This window comes from Pelophylax lessonae (assembly GCF_965119305.1).
Source record: "Pelophylax lessonae genome assembly, chromosome: 4".
In the NCBI taxonomy this organism is placed as follows: domain Eukaryota; kingdom Metazoa; phylum Chordata; class Amphibia; order Anura; family Ranidae; genus Pelophylax; species Pelophylax lessonae.
Window position 1 is genome coordinate 671089322 of NC_138771.1, and position 21344 is coordinate 671110665.

Sequence of the window (21344 nt, forward strand, 5' to 3'; positions counted from 1 at the left end):
GTGAATGCTGGGTGATGACCTAAAGGAAATGAATGGTGAGAAACAGATCTACAGGGAATGAATGGTGAGAGATGATCTACAGGGAGTGAATGCTGAGAGACGATCTCCAGGAAGTGAATGCTGCGAGACAGATCTACAGGAAGTGAATGTTGAGAGAGGATCCAAAGGAAGTGAATGCCGAAAAACAGATCTACAGGAAGTGAATGGTGTAAGATAATCTACAGACAGTGCATGCTGAGAGATGACCCACAGGAAGTGAATGTTGAGAGACAGATCTACAGGTAGTAAATGCTTAGAGATGATAAACAGGAAGTGAATGCTGTGAGATGATCTACAGAAAGTGAATGTTGAGAGACGATCTACAGGAAGTGAATGCTAAGAGACAATCTAAAGAACGTGATGGAATCTGAAAATCTTTTTACAAATTCAAATAAACTGACAAGATTTTACACCTCCTGTGATTGAGGTAACTTAGAGAAAAGCACATTGGGATGGCTGGGCCAGAAATGGCATTGGAAAATGCTTCTATTTATTATGGAGACTGAAATTCTGCCCGAAAGTTAAACATATCCTTTAAGAGCCCATTCACACTAGCGTGACTTGTGAGGCGACTTGTGTGCTCTCAAGTCGCCCCAAGTCGCTTGACATAGCAAAAGCAATGTTAATCAATGAGTGCCGTCTTAATTGGCACTACTGAAGTCTCTCTGACTTCAGAAAAGGGTCCTGTACTACTTTGAGGCGACTTGTGATCCGACTTGTCCCATATACTTCAATGGGAGTCGCCTCTTTGTCTTATTTGAAGCGACTTGTGATCCGACTTTCCATAAAAATGGTCCTGAACAAGAAAAAAAGAGCATTTTTCTTATAATTTTTATTAGCACATGAATATGTCTTCTCTCCACCTGGCCTTTTTTCTTGCAGGCATTTATCGGGCATTTTTGGAGGCAGGCATGACTTTTTTTGGATTTAGTGTCTGGGGGGTCTAAAAAGTGTCCTTGTGAAGTTTCATCACTGTAGCATGTCCAGAACCAGCAAAAAAAAAAGCATTTTTCTTATAATCTTTATGAGCACATGAATATGTCTTCTCTCCACCTGGCCGTTTTTCTTGCAGGCATTTATCGGGCATTTTTTGAGGCAGGCATAACTTTTTTTGGATTTAGTGTCTGGGGGTCTAAAAAATGTCCCTGTGAAGTTTTATCACTGTAGCATGTCCAGAACCAGAAAAAAAAAAGCATTTTTCTTATAATTTTTATTAGCACATGAATATGTCTTCTCTCCACCTGGCCGTTTTTCTTGCAGGCATTTATCGGGCATTTTTTGAGGCAGGCATGACTTTTTTTGGATTTAGTGTCTGGGGGTCTAAAAAATGTCCCTGTGAAGTTTCATCTCTGTAGCATGTCCAGAACCAGAAAAAAAGAACATTTTTCTTATAATTATTAATACAGCAGTGTGGCGGCTTCTCTACACCTTGCATTTTTTATTGCTGGCATTTATCGGGCATTTTTTGGGCGTCTCTGGAGGCAGGCATGTCTTTTTTGGATTTAGTGTCTGCAGGGTCTAAAAAGTGTATCTGTGAAGTTTCATCTCTGTAGCATGTCCAGAACCAGAAAAAAAAACATTTTTCTTATAATTATTAATACAGCAGTGTGGGTTCAGTGGGTTCAGTGTGGGTTCTGGACATGCTACAGAGCTGAAACTTCACAGGTACACTTTTTAGACCCCCCCCAGACACTAAGTCCAAAAAAGACATGCCTGCCTCCAGAGACGCCCAAAGAATGCCCGATAAATGCCAGCAATAAAAAATGCAAGGTGTAGAGAAGCCGCCACACTGCTGTATTAATAATTATAAGAAAAAGGCTTTTTTTTTGCTGGTTCTGGACATGCTACAGTGATGAAACTTCACAGGGACATTTTTTAGACCCCCCAGACACTAAATCCCAAAAAAGTCATGCCTGCCTCCAAAAATGCCTGATAAATGCATGCAAGAAAAACGGCCAGGTGGAGAGAAGACATATTCATGTGCTAATAAAAATTATAAGAAAAATGCTTTTTTTTCTGGTTCTAGACATGCTACAGTAATGAAACTTCACAAGGACATTTTTTAGACCCCCCAGACACTAAATCCAAAAAAAGTCATGCCTGCCTCCAAAAATGCCTGATAAATGCCTGCAAGAATAACGGCCAGGTGGAGAGAAGACATATTCATGTGCTAATGAAAATTATAAGAAAAATGCTTTTTTTCTGGTTCTGGACATGCTACAGTAATGAAACTTCACAGGGACACATTTTAGACCCCCCAGACACTATCCCCCAGACACTATCCAAAAAACATCATATTCTGATTGGCCAAATACAAAGTCGTACAAAGTCGTCTATCATATAAGTCGTGTAAAAAAATTCACAAGTCACACTGAAGTCACGCCGAAGTCGCGCTAAAAGTCACGCTAGAAGTCACCCCTTATGAGGCGACTTAGAGGTTGCGGCAGTGTGAACCGGCACTAACTCTTCACCAGAAGGGAGTCTCACTGAAACTCCAACTCCCCTCCTCATTCTCCCCCTGCTTTGAATGTTTGCTATGTATTGATTTGTGATGTTCTCCTCAGTAGCTCATCTTTCTTTCAGGGTGTGTCTGTCCTATATAACCGGTTCTCCTTCGCCTGAAGGGTTCCCACTGACACAGAGAGACACGGAGGGTGAAAATTCCTGTACTATATCTCACAGTCACATCAAATTATTTTTTTTTCTGCAGGCACTTTTCTAAGTTTCTATGTAACAGGCAGCAGCGTGCTCTCCTCTAGTCTGCTTCTCCTATAAGGCAGACCATAGATGATGCAATTTTCTTAACTTCAACCTTCAGCAGGCAGAATTGTATACAATGATATCAGAGCAACCGGCCAGATATCACTAACCACAGCAGTACAATATCACCATAGAGACATTGCACTTCTCACTCAATGACACCTCAACATCCCCACACTGATCCATCAGCACAGACACATCACCCCCACCCTCACTGACAACCTAAATTTCCCCACAATGATCCACCAGCACAAGCACATCACCCCCATCCTCACTGACACCCCAAACTTCCCCACACTGATCCACCAGCACAGGCACATCACCCCCATCCTCACTGACACCCCAAACTTCCCCACACTGATCCACCAGCACAGGCACATCACCCCCACCCTCACTGACACCCTAAATTTCCCCACAATGATCCACCAGCACAGACAAATCGCCCCCCACCCTCACTGACACCCCAACATCCCCACACTAATCCACCAGCACAGACACATCACCCCCATGCTCACTGACACCCTTCATTTCCCCACACTGATCAATCAGCACAGAAAACATTGCCCCCACGCTCACAGACACCCCAAACTTCCACACACTGATTCATCAGCACAGACACATCATCGTCACAGACACCCCAATATCCCCACACTGATCCATTAGCACAGACATGTCACCCCCACCCTCACTGACACCCCAACATCACCATACTGATCCCCCAGCACAGACACCCCCACCTTCACTGACACCCTACATTTCCCCCACACTGATCCACCAGCACAGACACATCGCCCCCACGCTCACAGACACCCCAAACTTCCTCACACTGATTCATCAACATAGACACATTACTGTCACGGAAACCCCAACATCCCCACACTGGTCCGTTAACACAGACATGTCATCCCAACCCTCACTGACACCCCAACATCCCCACACGTATCCATTAGCACTCATTATATTAGGATCCATTATAAAAGGGATATAATAGAATTCTATTGGGGACCCTGTAAATTAGGACCCATTATAAAGGCCATCCAATATAATTATCTTGGTGATCCATTCAATGGGGACACATTTATGTTAGGATCCATGAGAAAAGTGATCCAATTGAAATCTATTGGTGACCCATTCTATGGGGACATATTATATTAGGATTAGGGATGGCCTTGGGGTTCGTCTGGCGGTCGGTGCGCGGCGAACTTCGCTCGCTAGCCCGTCGATTTTGCCAACACATGGCGTTGTTGGTGGCAGCCATATTAGTTTACATTGGGGAGAACTTTGACCCATGACACAGCCGTCAGGTGGAACGGGACAGCCAATTGAGACATTTCAGCACATGGACATGCCCCCTACCTCATAAATAGACGTGAGCTGGCGAGATTTGCTTTGTGCACCAGGGACAGATCATCAGTGACACAAATCGCTCTGTTAAGGTCCACAAAAGTCATTTTAAGGACTGGTATTTGTTATCGGTGTGCAGTGCACTAAATAGGAGTGTAATCCACTTATAATATACTTTCTAATATAGAAAGCATATTATAGTGGATTCGTATTGTGCACTGTGCAGCAGCATTGTCACTGGTGTGTTGAGCATTTCTGCAGCAATACTACAAACAGTGACAATAGCACTTTTAATTTATTATAACTTGTGTGATAGACCAGTGGCCCCCCAATACCACATATTGAAGTGGGGTGTTATCTGAGTATACTTTTATAAGTGTATTTGTGTAGTGCAACAATATTGCCTCTTTTGCCTCTTTTGCTGCATTAACTCTGCTACACACAGTGCCAAACTTACTGGCCAATTTTTTGTACAACTAGTGTGATAAATCAGTGGTCCCCCAATACCACATATTGAAGTGGGGTGTTATTTAACAGTATACTTTTCTATTAGTGTATTCTAGTCCTGCAAAAATGTGGCCTCTTTTGCTGCATTAACTGTGCTACACACAGTGACAACAGTTACTGGCCAATTATTTGTAGAACTGTTGTGATAAACCTGTGGCCCCCCAATACCACAGATTGAAGCGGGGTGTTTTATACCTTGTTCCAGATATACTGCGATTCTCTAGAGACTTTTGTCACAGGGTAATTTAAAAAATGACAGGCAGAGGAAGAGGCAGGCCCTTACGCAGGGGTATTAGGGGTAGGGCAGGAGCAGTAGGCCGGAGCTAAAGTGTGAAGTTTCAGAGGGTGCGTTCGATTACGTCAAAGGGCACACTAGACTTGGTTGAGTGGCTCACTCAGCCTTCCTCTTCTGCACCCTCCTCATCCTCTCTATCTGCACCCTCTTCACTCTCTGTGTGCACCCCCAAAGACACCACCACCAACAACACCACCACCACCATATACCCTCCGCTTGAGTCACTAGAATTTTCCGATCCATCACAAGACATTTGCGATGCGCAGCCATTGTTGGCATCAGATCAGGAAGAGGAGGTAGCAACAGCCTCCACTCAGCAGTCTGATGACAGTACCCAGATCAGCCCAAAGAGGTTGGTCCCCGCTGTTGCTGCCTACTCCGAGATCTCGAATGTTAATGGTGGGGAAGATGACGTGGATGATTACATGTCTATGGATGTCACGTGGGTGGCCACAAGAGGGGAAGAGGAGGGGAGTTCAGAGGGAGAGACGGACCAGCAGATAGGGAGGAGAGGCAGTGTCAGGAAAGCTCTGGCAGAGGATTAGTTAAACCCACAGGCTAATCCTGGCTCCACCCTTCTCATCAAGGAACAGCATTATTTAAGCTGGATCAGAACACAGGTTCAGTGCTGTCTCGTCTTCAGCTTCCCCTGTTTGTTCCTGCATCTGCTACCTGTCTCCTGTGAAATACCAACCCGGCTTGCTTTTGACCACCCCTGCCTTCTGCCTGCATCGACCTCGGCTTGACCTTGACCATCCTTCTGCTCCAACGATTTAATCTGATCTGCTCTTCCTGTGTATGACCTGGCTTGTTTAACTCTGCTTACTTTCAGTTCCTGGAAGCTCCCAGTCACACCCGCTGCCTTCTCTCCACTGGAGTTCTGTGGCCACCTGACATCCTACTCTGCTATTAACCAGCACCAGCACGCCATCAGGCACTCGTGCGACTTTGTACTCCTGCGCCTCCTGTTTACACTACCAGGGGCCCCGAGTCAGAGGTGTAAGAGAGGCCTTCCTCAGCATATTCAGGCTCCACCCGCCAGGTACGTGATAGTACGAGACAGCCATGTCTGAGCCTGAGCGAGGAACCTCTCCCATGGATGAACTTTGCCAACACCTGGCTGGCCTTACACAGGCCGTGAAGAGCTTACAGGAAGGTTATGTTCAACTGGAGGAACGGGTCCTATCCCTCTCCTCTGCTACCTCCGCTCCCAGTGCTGCTTCCTCATCCTCCACCGGAAACCCTGCACCTCCATCAGTTGTGATGTTACCTCCAGAACCCAGAGTGCCTATCCCAGAAAGATTCTCTGGTGACCGCAGCAAATTTAGAGCTTTCCGCACTGCTTGTGAACTGTACTTTGCCCTACAGCCTCGCACCTTTTCATTGGAAACCACAAAGGTTGGATTCGTGGTTTCCTTGCTACTGGGTGAGCCCCAGTCATGGGCCCACCGCCTATTGGAACAGAAGGCTGCTTCCCTTAATACTCTATCCTCCTTCTTTGAGGACATGGCCCAGATTTATGAAGACCCTCAACGCACCGCCACTGCAGAAACTGCGCTTTATTCTCTCCAACAAGGCCGCAGAATGGTCGAGGACTATGTCTCTGATTTCAGACGTTGGAGTGCAGATACAAATTGGAATAACGCAGCTCTCCGTTACCAGTTTCGTATGGGACTCTCAGAATCCCTAAAGGATGAACTTGCCAGAGTTGGAGTGCCACATTCCCTGGACGATCTCATCAAGCTCACTATTCAGATCGATCGGAGGTTAAGGGAGCGCAGGTCTGAGAGGTCTACCGGAGTTTATCGCCCTGTATGGATGCTTCCTCGGGTCCCCAGTCCTCCTGGTCCCGCTCTCGTTGAGAATTCAGGATCTGCTGGTGATTTTGCTGAACCTATGCAGCTCGGCCTACTCCGTCCCTCGCTCACCCAGGAAGAACGCCAACGCAGGCGTCTGAATAATCTGTGTATGTACTGCGGGGAACCAGGTCATTACGTGAGGAACTGTCCTGCCAAACTCCGTAAGTGCCTGTCTATCTCCTCTCCCAGGCCTTTCACTCAGCTTAACAACTCTTCTCATCTAAATATCTCTGTTCTATTACAGTTCCCAGGAAGAGTTATTCAGGTTCCAGCTATCATTGACTCAGGAGCCTGTAGTTGCTTTATTGACCAAACCTTTGCTGCCAAGCATCAGATCCCTCTGCAACCCAAGACTCGGAAGCTTTCTGTTCACCTTGTGGATGGATCCGCTATTAAATCCGGACTAGTCTCACAGGAAACCATACCAGTACCTGTCATCATTGCTTCCTGCCATAAAGAACTCTTATGTCTTGATGTCATCGCCTCACCCTTGTTTCCTATCATCTTGGGGATGCCGTGGCTGCAGGCTCATAACCCACACATCAATTGGATTACACAAGAGATCCAGTTCAACTCTTCCTATTGTTGCCAGCACTGCTTATCAGATTCCCCTGGTTCACCTTTGTTATGTATGGACTCAGACTCTGAAGTTTATAAATCTGTTCCTACTGCCTACCTGGACTTTCTGGATGTCTTTAGCAAAAAGGGGGCAGAAACTCTTCCCCCTCACCGGTCTTATGACTGTCCAATCGAGTTACTCCCCGGGGCTGAGGTACCTTTCGGTAGGATTTTTCCCTTATCTGAACCAGAACTCTTGGCCCTAAAGGACTATATTGATGAAAGCTTGAAAAAGGGGTTCATCCGCCCTTCCACCTCTCCGGCCGGAGCGGGCATTTTCTTTGTTGAGAAGAAGGATCATTCCCTTCGACCTTGTGTCGACTACCGTGAACTTAACAAAGTAACAATAAAGAACCGGTACCCCTTACCCTTGGTACCCGAACTTTTTCAAAGACTCAGATCAGCAACGATCTTTACAAAACTGGATCTTCGAGGAGCGTATAACTTGGTCCGCATACGGGCCGGGGATGAATGGAAGACGGCATTTCGTACCCGATTTGGGCACTTTGAATACCTGGTGATGCCCTTCGGTTTGTGTAACGCACCTGCTACATTTCAGCATTTTATCAATGATATTTTTCGAGACTTTTTAGACCTTTTTGTTATTGTCTATCTGGACGACATTTTGATATTCTCTTCTTCTTTGGAGATTCACAGGGAACATGTAAGGAAGGTGCTAACTCGTCTTCGACAACATGGTCTATACGCCAAACCAGAGAAGTGTGAGTTTGAGCGGTTGAGCATCCAGTTCCTGGGACTGATAATTTCTACCGGAGGCATAGAGATGGACCCTCAGAAGGTTGCTGCGATTCTAGACTGGCCTGCTCCCACTGATAAAAAAGGAATCCAACGTTTCATTGGTTTTGCAAACTTCTATCGAAGATTCATTAGAGGATTTTCAACCATCATTTCCCCTATTACCCAATTAACCAAACAGGGCAACAGGTTCTCCTGGACTGCTGAGGCCCAGTCTGCCTTTGAAAACCTCAAACAATTATTCACGTCAGCATCCATTCTTAAGCATCCTGACCCGGTTCTACCATATGTCCTGGAGGTTGATGCCTCAGAAACGGCAGTAGGGGCAGTACTCTCCCAGCGCCAAGGAAGCAAGGGCCTTCTGCATCCAGTTGCATTTTTTTCCCGTAAACTCTCTCCAGCCGAGAGGAATTACGATGTAGGGGATCGTGAACTCCTAGCGATTAAGGCAGCATTGGAGGAGTGGAGATATCTTCTGGAAGGGGCAGCTCATCCTATTCTTATTTTTACAGATCATAAGAACCTGGAATACTTAAGGACAGCAAAACGCCTGAGGCCACGTCAAGCTAGGTGGGCATTGTTCTTTGCGAGATTCTGCTTTCACATAACCTACAGACCTGGGTCTAAAAATACTAAACCAGATGCCCTATCCCGAATGTTCGCAGAATCTGAAGAAGCTGATCTCCTGGACACCATTCTATCTCCCGGAAACTTCCTCCTGTTGCAGGAAGACTTAATTTCTCGAATCAAGCAGGCTTCTGTAGGAATTCCCTTGCTCCCTGAGACACCTTTACAAACCAGGGATGGTCTATTATGGCACCAGGACAAGATCTTTGTACCAGAAGGTGTACGCATTTCTGTTCTGAACCTGTGCCACGACCATGCGTTGGCAGGACATTTTGGGGCCAGCAAAACAGCCGAATTAGTACTCCGTACATTTTGGTGGCCCCATTTACAGGAAGACTGTAGGAAATATGTGGGGGCATGCACCACATATATCCGGAACAAAAGCAGCAGGACGAAAGCATGGGGTTTGCTCAAACCACTGCCCATCCCAGACAGACCTTGGAAAATGGTGTCAATGGACTTTATAGTGGAACTTCCCCCTTCTGAGGGGTGTACAGCCATTTTTGTAGTCGTCGACCGGCTCTCTAAAATGGCACACTTTTTGCCCATGAAAGACACCCCTTCTGCGTTGGAAACAGCACAAGTGTTCATTAAAGAAATTGTGAGGCTTCATGGAGTCCCGAATAATATTGTATCTGATCGAGAGGTACAATTCACCTCAAGATTCTGGAAAGCTCTATCGGAGGCCCTGAAGATTGAGTTATCCTTTTCCTCAGCCTACCATCCTCAAACAAATGGACAGACGGAAAGGACGAACCAGACTCTGGAACAATACTTACGGTGCTTTTCCTCCTTCTCTCAAGATGACTGGGTAAAACTGCTGCCATTAGCCGAGTTTGCATATAACAATACTAAACACTCAGCTACCCAGCAAGCTCCTTTTTTTGCTAACTATGGTTTTCATCCATCTTTTCTACCCAATTCTATCCCTGAATGTCCCGTTCCAGCTGTGATGGAAACAGTAACCTTCCTCGAGGCTAACAATAAATTGTTACAGGAAGCAATTACCAAGGCACAGGAATACAGTAAAAGAAACTTTGACAAGAAAAGACGTGGGGAGTTAATCCTGGAACCTGGCGATCAGGTATGGTTATCCACAGTTAACCTGAAATTAGCCTGTCCTTCAAGGAAATTGGGACCTAAATTTGTAGGACCATTCCCAGTAAAAAGGAGAATTAACAACGTAGCCTATGAATTGGAACTACCAGCTTCCTTTAAAATCCACCCGGTTTTTCATGTCACCCTGCTAAAACCCGCCACCCCTGATCCTTTTCCTGAGCGAAATACAGGTCCCCCCGAGCCAGTAATTGTGGACGGTGAAGAGGAATTTGAGGTCGAGGCAATTATGGGTTGCAGGAAAAGGAGGAATCAGGTACAGTACCTGATTAAGTGGAAGGGGTATGGTCCTGAGGACAATTCCTGGGAACCTGAAGAAAACATCCATGCCAAAAGACTCATACAGGCTTTCAACCGGGCCCATCCAGCAAGAATGGCCCAGTTGGGCATCCGGAGGCTGCCCATTGGGGGGGGGCCATGTCAGGAAAGCTCTGGCAGAGGATTAGTTAAACCCACAGGCTAATCCTGGCTCCACCCTTCTCATCAAGGAACAGCATTATTTAAGCTGGATCAGAACACAGGTTCAGTGCTGTCTCGTCTTCAGCTTCCCCTGTTTGTTCCTGCATCTGCTACCTGTCTCCTGTGAAATACCAACCCGGCTTGCTTTTGACCACCCCTGCCTTCTGCCTGCATCGACCTCGGCTTGACCTTGACCATCCTTCTGCTCCAACGATTTAATCTGATCTGCTCTTCCTGTGTATGATCTGGCTTGTTTAACTCTGCTTACTTTCAGTTCCTGGAAGCTCCCAGTCACACCCGCTGCCTTCTCTCCACTGGAGTTCTGTGGCCACCTGACATCCTACTCTGCTATTAACCAGCACCAGCACGCCATCAGGCACTCGTGCGACTTTGTACTCCTGCGCCTCCTGTTTACACTACCAGGGGCCCCGAGTCAGAGGTGTAAGAGAGGCCTTCCTCAGCATATTCAGGCTCCACCCGCCAGGTACGTGATAGGCAGGCAGAACTTGCATTGCACAAAAGGAACAAAGGAGACTGCAAATGTATCAGGAGCGAGCCATCAACCATGTACAGTAACATGTGGCGCTCCCAGGATGCCGGCACATGGCCCTGCAGCGTGGGCTTTTTTTAATGTGTCCGCTGCTGACAACAGTGTTGCCATCTGTAGCCTTTGCAGTCAATGCATAAGTCGCGTAAAGCCCAACACTCACCTAGGGAGGACCGCCTTAAGAAGGCACCTTACCTCCCATCACCGAGCACAGTGGGAGCAACACCGTCAGAACCCACAAAGCCACACTCCAGGCTCTCACCGTCCAGCCTCTTCTCCTTCTTCTCTCTCCTCACAATTGTCCTCCACTCCACCTTCCATGATGCCATCCTCAGGTGGTTCTGGAAAAAGGCAGGCTTCCATGGCCCAAATGTTGGAGTGGAAAAAAATGATGACACCGGATAACCCTCTTGCCCAACGTTTGACTGCTGGCTTGTTGGAACTGATAGCCCGCCAACTACTGCCATATCAACTGGTGGACTCGGAGGCCTTTCATAAATTTGTGGCCATTGGAACACCACAATGGAAGGTCCCAGGCAGGAAATATTTCTCGCAGAAGGGCATTCCAGAGCTGTATGGCTATGTTCAGCGGCAAGGGAATGTATCTCTGGCACACAGTGTTGGTGCCAAGATACATCTGACCACAGACACATGGTCTAGCAAACACGGGCAGGGAAGTTATATCACTTTTAATGCCCACTGGGTGAACCTTCTGACGGCCGTCAAGCATGTAACCCGCGGAACCCATGTAGATTTGGTTGTACCGCCACGGATTGCATGCAGGCCTGCCTCTTCTTCTCCTCCTCCATCCTCCCTCTCCTCCTCGGCTGACTCCTCCTTTTCTGCTGCTACCGTCTCTTCCGCTGCGCCGCCCAAGATCCCCAGAACCTATTCCACATGCTAGGTGAGATGTTGCCATGCTGTGCTGCGTCTGTTGTGTCTGGAAGCCAAGAGCCACTCTGGTCCTGCACTCCTTTCAGCTTTGCTTTCACAGGCAGATCAGTGGCTGACACCGCTGAATTTGACAGTTGGTAAAGTGGTGTGCAACAACAGTGCCAATCTGCTGAGCGCGCTAAAACAGGGCAAAATAACACACGTGCCATGCATGGCACACGTCCTGAACTTGGTGGTGCAGCGATTCATTGCCAAATACCCTGGGGTCCAGGACGTCTTGCGGCAGGCCAGGAAAATCTCAGGCCATTTCAGAAGATCTTACACAGCCATGGCTCGCCTTGCTGACATTCAGCGGTGACACAACCTACCCATCAGGCATCTTATTTGTGACTGCCTGACGCGATGGAACTCAACGTTGCATATGCTTGATAGGCTGCTCCAGCAGAAACGTGCAGTTAACGACTACCTGTACGAACTCTGCGGCAGGACAGGTTCTGGGGAGCTTGGGTTTTTTCACCTGGCCAGTGGCTGCTCATGCGCGACGCATGCAGACTTCTGCGGCCAGTCAATGAGATCACCAAACTGGTCAGTCACGGCCAGGGCGCCTCAGTGAAATCATACCTTACGCCTTCTTTCTGGAGCGTGCATTGCGTTGTGTCATTGAGCAGGAGCAGGAAGATGAGGAAGTCGCAATGTTGGATGAATTCCCAGGGGGTGCTACTCCATCTGAGACAAGTCAACAACAGGAGTCTGAAGAGGAGTCAGAGGAGGATGGTGCCGGGGCAGATGAGAAGGAGCAAGAAGAGCATGCTTTAAACCAGTCTGGGATACCTGGTGTTATCCGTGGATGGGAGGAGGAGAACGAGGATGACATTATCCTGGATGATGAGCTGGAGCCAGGCCACTACACTGCTTCCAGTTTAGTGCGAATGGGGGCTTCATGCTCCAGTGTTTTAAGGGGGACCTCCATATAAAAAGCATAAAGGGCAAGGACCAGTACTGGGTGGCATAGACCCCCAGTACAAACAATAAATGGCGGAAATGTTACCACCATCACAGGGCAGTACGAATGCAGCACTTCCAGGCCTTGCTGCGAGAAATGCTGCATTCTGCTTTTGCGTGCGCTGGCAGAGGAATTTCCAGTCACAGAGAGACAGTTGCAGGTAGCAATCCAACAGCGCCTGCAAGAAGAGGGCGGTTTGAAGATGTCTTAGTCACTTCAGATATGAGATCCTTCTTTCAGCTGACCCACCGACAGCTGTACTCCGGATGCAGCATCAGGGAACGCCTAGAACGACAGGTGTCCGACTACATAGGGTTAACGGCCGATGTGGATGCTCTGAGGAGTGATGAACCCCTGGACTACTGGGTGGGCAGGCTTGACCTCTGGCCAAAGCTTGCTCAATTTGCAATGGAACTGTTGGCTTGCCACCCATCCAGTGTCCTGTCCGAAAGGACGTTCAGCACAGCAGGGCGGGGGGGGATAGTGACCGATAAGCGCATTTGCCTAGCTCATGAAGGTGTAGACTACCTCACATTTATAAAAATGAATGAGGCATGGATCTCTGAGGAATTCAACACATGTGACCAGTAGACCGTGTTTCATTGAAATTCCTCATGACAGGCTACAAATATCCACCAGACCGCCATCCACCCACAACAATTCCTGGTCCTTGTCTTCGCTAAATACAGCGGCATTAAAGGCATTTCCTGTCCATTGAATGCCTGATTTTTGGGGCCTTTCATTTTTTCTGTCAATGCCTAAATACTACGTTCTTAGCTGTCAGGTAAACCCATGTGGGCTAATTTTGGTGCCTATAGTGGCCGACACTTACTTCTGTATCCTCTGAATGTCTAATGTACCTCCAGCCACAGAATACAACATTCTTTGCTGTCAGGTAAACCCATGTGGGCAAATTTTGGGGCCTATAGTGGCCGACACTTACTTCTGTATCCTGTAAATGCCTAATGTACCTTCAGCCACAGAATACTACGTTCTTAGCTGTCCGGTAAACCCATGTGGGCTAATTTTTGGGGCCAATACTGGCCGACACTTACTTCTGTATCCTGTGAATGCCTAATGTACCTTCAGCCACAGAATACTACATTCTTAGCTGTCAGGTAAACACATGTGGGCAAATTTTTGGGGCCTATAGTGGCCGACACTTACTTCTGTATCCTGTAAATGCCTAATGTACCTTCAGCCACAGAATACTACGTTCTTAGCTGTCAGGTAAACCCATGTGGGCTAATTTTTGGGGCCAATACTGGCCGACACTTACTTCTGTATCCTGTGAATGCCTAATGTTCCCTCAGCCACAGAATACTACGTTCTTAGCAGTCAGGTAAACACATGTGGGCTAATTTTTGGGGCCTGGAATGGCTGACACATTTACTTCTTTATCCTGTGAATGCCTAATTTTTCAGACTGGGATTGAAAATCAAAGGGTCTGTAAAGGTTCCGCCAAATTGTAGAATGGATGCAGACCCATTTTACAGATGTGTGAATGGATCCTATATGTATTTGACATGTATTTACTGGCTGCTGTAATTTCTGGCTGATTTATGAAAAAAAAAAAAAAAATTTTTTGCTGTTAAAACTTTTCCAATTGCAATACTTCTGTTATGACATTGTCCATGTGCTGGGAATATTTGTGCACAGCTAGTAAGTCTTTTGTGGCTGCAAATATGACCTAAAGGTTTTTAAAGTTTGCCTCGCATTAAAGTCAATGGGGCCCGCCGGGAACTTGCGGTTCGCGGACATTTGAGAAAATTTGCAGCTGACGTTCGCGAACCGCCCCGGCCGATCTTCGTCCATCACTAATTAGGATCCTATATAAAAGTGATCCCATAGAATTATATCGGTGATTCATACTATGGGGACACATTATATTAGAATCCATGATAAAAGTGATCCAATAGAATTATATTGGTGATCTATTGGTGATCTATTCTATTGTGACACATTATATTAGAATCCATTATAAAAATGGTCCCATAGAATTCCTTTAGTGATCCATTCTATGGGGACACATAATATTAGAATTCATTATAAAGGTGATCCAAAATAATTTTTAGGTGATCCATTTTATGGGGGACACATAATATTAGAATCCATTATAAAGGTGATCCAATAAAATTTTACTGTCGATGCTTTCCATTGGGAACACATTATATTAGGATCCATTCTATGGGTATTTATTATATTACGATTGTTTATAAAAAGTGATCCAATAGAATTCTATTAGTGATCCATTCTATGGGGACACATTATATTGGGCCTGAACCTTTGAGAAAGCCCATTGGGCACTACGCTTGAGATGGGCGATGGCGTAATCACGCTGGGACTTGGAGTTATGAATGCTGAGGATTGTATTGTAAAAATGCTCGGTTTTTACTTCCAAAATGTGAATGTATTTTTATATGGAAATAAATGCTTTTTATTAGTGATTTGCACCATGCTTCTACCCTCTTCCCTCCTATATGATTGACTGCGGAGAGCCATGGATTTGGAGTGTATGGCCAGGTGGGGTGGTGCCACCTATAACACTGCAAAGACCATATAGACCCTCTTTAACCACTTCCCGCAAACCACCGTAGCTCTACATTGGCTCGGAGAACTGTGGTGATGCCTGCAGCTAGAGCCGGGTGTTGGCTTTCAGGTGGTAATAGCCGATGTGGCTTTGGGGCCGCTCGGCCGTTACCCCAGCGAGCGGGAAGGGATGCCCCCCTCCCGCCGCCTTCCGCGGCTCTGCCCCGGTCTTCCGTCCCACCGGGAGACCCGAGCAACCAGCTGGCACCTCCGCCAGCTGGTTGGAGTCCCAATCAAAGCTAGATTTGGCTTTGTTCGGGTCTCCGATGATGTAACCCAGAAGCGGCCTATTTTTTTTTAAACTGTGCTAAAATTAAAAACCTAAATAAAATAAATAGGAAAAAAAAAACATTTTAAAGCGCCCCCCCCCCCCCGGTGACATGAGCTTGCGCACAAAATAAACACATACGAAAGTTGCACCCGCAAATGAAATCGCTGTTCAAACCACACATGTGAGGTATCTCCACGATCACCAGAGTGAGAGCAATAATTCTAAAAAAAGAGCTATTCTAAACTGGTGTTTAAAGCGTTGCCTATGGAGATTTTTATTGACCGTAGTTTGTCGCCATTCCACAAGTGTGCCCAATTTTAAGCCACAACATGTTGGGTATCTTTTTACTTGGCGTGACATCATCTTTCACAATATACCAAAAAAATGGGCTAACTTTACCGTTTAGTTTTTTTAAATGCAGTAAAATTTATTTTTTAAAAAAAAAATGGCGTTTGAAAGACCGCTGCGCAAATACCACATGACAAAAAATATTGCAACCACCGCCATTTTATTATCCAGAGACTTTGCTAAAATATATATATATATATATATATATATACTGCATATATAATGTTTGGGGGTTCTAAATAATTTTTTAGCTAAAAATACTGATTTTATCTTCTAAAGAACAAGTGTCAGAAATTAGGGATGCACCGAAATGAAAATTCTGGGCCGAAACCGAAACCGAAAATTCAGGATGCCCTTGGCCGAAAACCGAAACCGAAAATGACTTTTTTCCCCAAATGATTTTAAATAAGTTATCTGACACTGACTGACTGACTGACTGACACTCACTCACTGACTGACACTCACTGACTGACTGACTCACTGACACTCACTCACTGACACTCACTCACTCACTCACTGACACTCACTCACTGACTGACTGACACTCATTGACTGACTGACACTCACTCACTGACTGACTGACTCACTGACACTCACTGACTGACTCACTGACACTCACTGACTGACTCACTGACACTCACTGACTGACTGACACTCACTGACTGACACTCACTCACTGACTGACTGACACTCACTGACTGACACTCACTCACTGACTGACTGACACTCACTGACTGACTGACACTCACTCACTGACTGACTGACTGACACTCACTCACTCACTGACACTCACTCACTGACTGACTGACACTCACTCACTGACTGACTGACACTCACTCACTGACTGACTGACACTCACTCACTGACTTACACTGACTGACTGACACTCACTGACTGACACTCACTGACTGACACTCACTGACTGACACTCACTGACTGACTGACACTCACTCACTGATACTCACTGACTAACTGACACTCACTCACTGACTGACACTGACTGACACTCACTGACTGACACTGACTGACTGACACTGACACTCACTGACTCTCACTGACTGACACTCACTGACTGTCACTCACTCACTGACACTCACTCACTGACACTCATTGACTAACTGACAGACTAACTGACACTTACTCACTGACTGTCACTCACTGACACTTACTCACTGACTGTCCCTCACTGACTGTCACTGACTAACTCGTGCACTGCAATTAGAAGGGGGTGAGCACTGCACTAGGCTGTGAATCCGTTCTACTACTGACATTTATGCAGTAGAAAAGGGGAGAAACTGTTTTTTTTTTTTTTTTTTACCGCACAGCACAGCACAACATCACATAACATTACCTTCCTCCACAGCAAACACCATGTGAAGGCACTGAAGGGAGGAGGTGGGTGGAGCGGTGGAGCGATGCAGCAATCGGCGCGGGGGAGAATGAGATCCTCCTACAATGTCACTGTGCATTCTGGGTCCCTCTCCCCCGGGATGTCCACTGGTCTAGCAAGCAAGCTGTAAATTACAATGAAGGCACCGGCATCGGATCGCGGCGGACAGGGAAGTCAATGACTCACTACTTTCACAGATCAGCGGCCATACATTTTCGGCTTTTTTAACCCCCTATCGGCCGAAATGAAATAGTAGCATTTTCGGCCGAAAATATCGGCGGCCGAAATTTCGGTGCATCCCTATCAGAAATAGGCTCAGTCCAGAAGTGGTTAATTAGTGAGGTCCATTCAAGCAGGTGAGAAGACACCCATCGGTGGGGGGGGGGGGGGCACTGTGGTGATCAGAGGCAATTACTGAAGAGTTTCTGGTGTATGGGACTGCACCCCCTTTTTTTTTCACAGACATTGAATCATTTATTGATGGATTGTATATACAGTGGGTACGGAAAGTATTCAGACCCCCTTAAATTTTTCACTCTTTGTTATATTGCAGTTATTTGCTAAAATCATTTAAGTTCATTCTTCTTCCTCATGAATGTACACATAGCACCCCATACTGACAGAAAAACACAGAATTGTTGACATTGTTGCAGATTTATTAAAAAAAGAAAAACTGAAATATCACATGGTCCTAAGTATTCAGACCCTTTGCTCAGTATTTAGTAGAAGCCCCCTTTTGATCTAATACAGCCAGGAGTCTTTTTGGGAAAGATGCAACAAGTCTTTCACACCTGGATTTGGGGATCCTCTGCCATTCCTCCTTGCAGATCCTCTCCAGTTCTGTCAGGTTGGATGGTAAACGTTGGTGGACAGCCATTTTTAGGTCTCTCCAGAGATGCTCAATTGGGTTTAAGTCAGGGCTCTGGCTGGGCCATTCAAGAACAGTCACGGAGTTGTTGTGAAGCCACTCCTTCGTTATTTTAGCTGTGTGCTTAGGGTCATTGTCTTGTTGGAAGGTAAACCTTCGGCCCAGTCTGAGGTCCAGAGCACTCTGGAGAAGGTTTTTGTCCAGGATATCCCTGTACTTGGCCGCATTCATCTTTCCCTCGATTGCAACCAGTCGTCCTGTCCCTGCAGCTGAAAAACACCCCCACAGCATGATGTTGCCACCACCATGCTTCACTGTTGGGACTGTATTGGACAGGTGATGAGCAGTGCCTGGTTTTCTCCACACATACCGCTTAGAATTAAGGCCAAAAAGTTCTATTTTGGTCTCATCAGACCAGAGAATCTTATTTCTCACCATCTTGGAGTCCTTCAGGTGTTTTTTTAGCAAACTCCATGCGGGCTTTCATGTGTCTTACACTGAGGAGAGGCTTCCGTCGGGCCACTCTGCCATAAAGCCCCGACTGGTGGAGGGCTGCAGTGATGGTTGACTTTCTACAACTTTCTCCCATCTCCTGACTGCATCTCTGGAGCTCAGCCACAGTGATCTTTGGGTTCTTCTTTACCTCTCTCACCAAGGCTCTTCTCCCCCGATAGCTCAGTTTGGCCGGATGGCCAGCTCTAGGAAGGGTTCTGGTCGTCCCAAACGTCTTCCATTTGAGGATTATGGAGGCCACTGTGCTCTTAGGAACCTTAAGTGCAGCAGAAATCTTTTTGTAACCTTGGCCAGATCTGTGCCTTGCCACAATTCTGTCTCTGAGCTCTTCAGGCAGTTCCTTTGACCTCATGATTCTCATTTGCTCTGACATGCATTGTGATCTGGAAGGTCTTATATAGACAGGTGTGTGGCTTTCCTAATCAAGTCCAATCAGTATAATCAAACACAGCTGGACTCAAATGAAGGTGTAGAACCATCTCAAGGATAATCAGAAGAAATGGAAAGCACCTGAGTTAAATATATGAGTGTCACAGCAAAGGGTCTGAATACTTAGGACCATGTGATATTTCAGTTTTTCTTTTTTAATAAATCTGCAACAATGTCAACAATTCTGTGTTTTTCTGTCAGTATGGGGTGCTATGTGTACATTCATGAGGAAGAAGAATGAACCTAAATGATTTTAGCAAATGGCTGCAATATAACAAAGAGTGAAAAATTTAAGGGGGTCTGAATACTTTCCGTACCCACTGTATATTTAAAAGAAAAGATGGACTCATGTTATTCATTCATTTATTATACATACAGATGATTTTTACACTGCTTTCTGATATTTATCTATGCATTATAATTTGAATGCACTTTATTGAAGGAGAGCACTGCACTTTTTTGTGACAATACATTATATTGAGGACACATTCCAGTTCTAGTAATCATACATCATTATAGTGATGTCATTATATTAGTGATAAATCCCATTTTTTTCTTTCATTAGTAAATCTTGGGATCATTTCTTCACAGAGGCGTAACTAGAACCTTCAGGGCCCCGGTGCAAGAAACCATGAAGGTGCCCCCCAGACCCCTGGCTGGGGCCCTGCCCTTCAAGCCTGGGGCTCTTCCCACTGATTCTGGGGCCCTTTACTCTCGTTGTGGGGCCCTTTAATAAGTTCTGCAGTGGGCCCCCTTCCTGTCATCTTGGGCCCCCCCCCATGGTGGTGGAATGCCAGGGTCTGATCACAAGTGTGACCTTTGCGATCCTGGAAGTTCACCCACTGGTGTCAGTAGTTTTTATTTTTTGGTATTTTAATTGTATTATTTTTTTATCATTTTATTTAATTTTTTTACAATGTTACTGACTATGACTCTGTCCATTCAGAAAAGGAAGGAGCTGGTAAATTACATATTTACCGACCCCTTCCTTGTTCTCTATTGTGACACATCCCCTGCAGCAGCCGGCAGCAGAGGGGAGGGAGAACAGTGTGGGGGGGGGGGGGGGGGCAGGGGAGCACACAGGGGCCCAGAGACAGCAGAACACCGTTGAACTGGATAGGAGGAGCGGTGGGGGCAGCATATAGAGGAACCAATCTCCTCCATTTTCCTCCTGCAGCTACAGGAGGAAAAAGGAGTACAGTGATTTCTCTACATGCTGCCCCCGCCGCCTCTCCTATCCAGGTGTACAGGGGAGCCGTACAGGCCTCCTGGAGCATGGGGCCCGGTTGCAATTGCAACCCCTGTAGTTACACCCCTGTTTGTTCATATGTTTCCTCTGAGATTTTTACATCAATTTCCGTCTCTTTCTAAATATTTATTGATATGTTTAACTATTTCCATCTCTTTCTATCTATTTCCCTAAAAACACATCTCTTCAGAGAAACCTATCCTGTTCCCACCTAACAACTGTACTTTTATTTTCTCCATCAGCTCATCTCCCACAGTTATACCTCCTGTATCTCTTGACCGTCCCTCTTAGATTGTAAGCTCTATTTGTAGATTTATTATTCATTTTTATTTCTTCACCCAATAAAATCATCAATAGAATAAACTGGTTGTAAATGTGTTAATACAAATGAAAGAGACCCTCTACATTTTAAACTGATAGATAGATAGATAGATAGATAGATAGATAGATAGATAGATAGATAGATAGATAGATAGATAGATAGATAGATAGATAGATAGATAGATAGATAGATAGATAGATAGATAGATAGATAGATAGATAGATAGATAGATAGATAGATAGATAGATAGATAGATAGATAGATAGATAGATAGATAGATAGATAGATAGATAGACAGACCACACACATCCTCACTGAGCAATAGGAAGATGTTCCTGTTACTCCAGTAATTGGGCAGCTATTCTACCCAATTCACAGTGATTAGTAAGAAATGTCACATTTCTTTAAAGTAGGAACACCTGCAAGACAAAGACTGAAGCCCCACCTACTGCCTTATTTATTGGCTAAACATTTCATCAATCCCACTGCCCATCCCTGTGATGTCACCAAACTCTGGGTGGAGTTCTCACATCTCCCCCCT

The 21344-nt window shown here is 45.9% G+C and overlaps 1 protein-coding gene and 1 pseudogene across 2 annotated transcripts in view; one reads left to right on the top strand and one right to left on the bottom strand.

Annotated features, from left to right (window-relative positions):
- The window catches only part of LOC309554231 (C-reactive protein-like), a 342461-nt pseudogene that overhangs the window by 214433 nt on the left and 106684 nt on the right, over nt 1-21344 (top strand). The gene's annotated exons all lie outside the window — the stretch shown is intronic.
- Nucleotides 1-21344, bottom strand: part of LOC309552475 (uncharacterized protein) — a gene marked incomplete at both ends in the record, with an annotated part of 72731 nt that overhangs the window by 49842 nt on the left and 1545 nt on the right. The window contains 1 exon segment of the mRNA XM_082253444.1: nt 21316-21344. Within this exon segment, the coding sequence (XP_082109570.1) occupies nt 21316-21344 (29 nt within the window).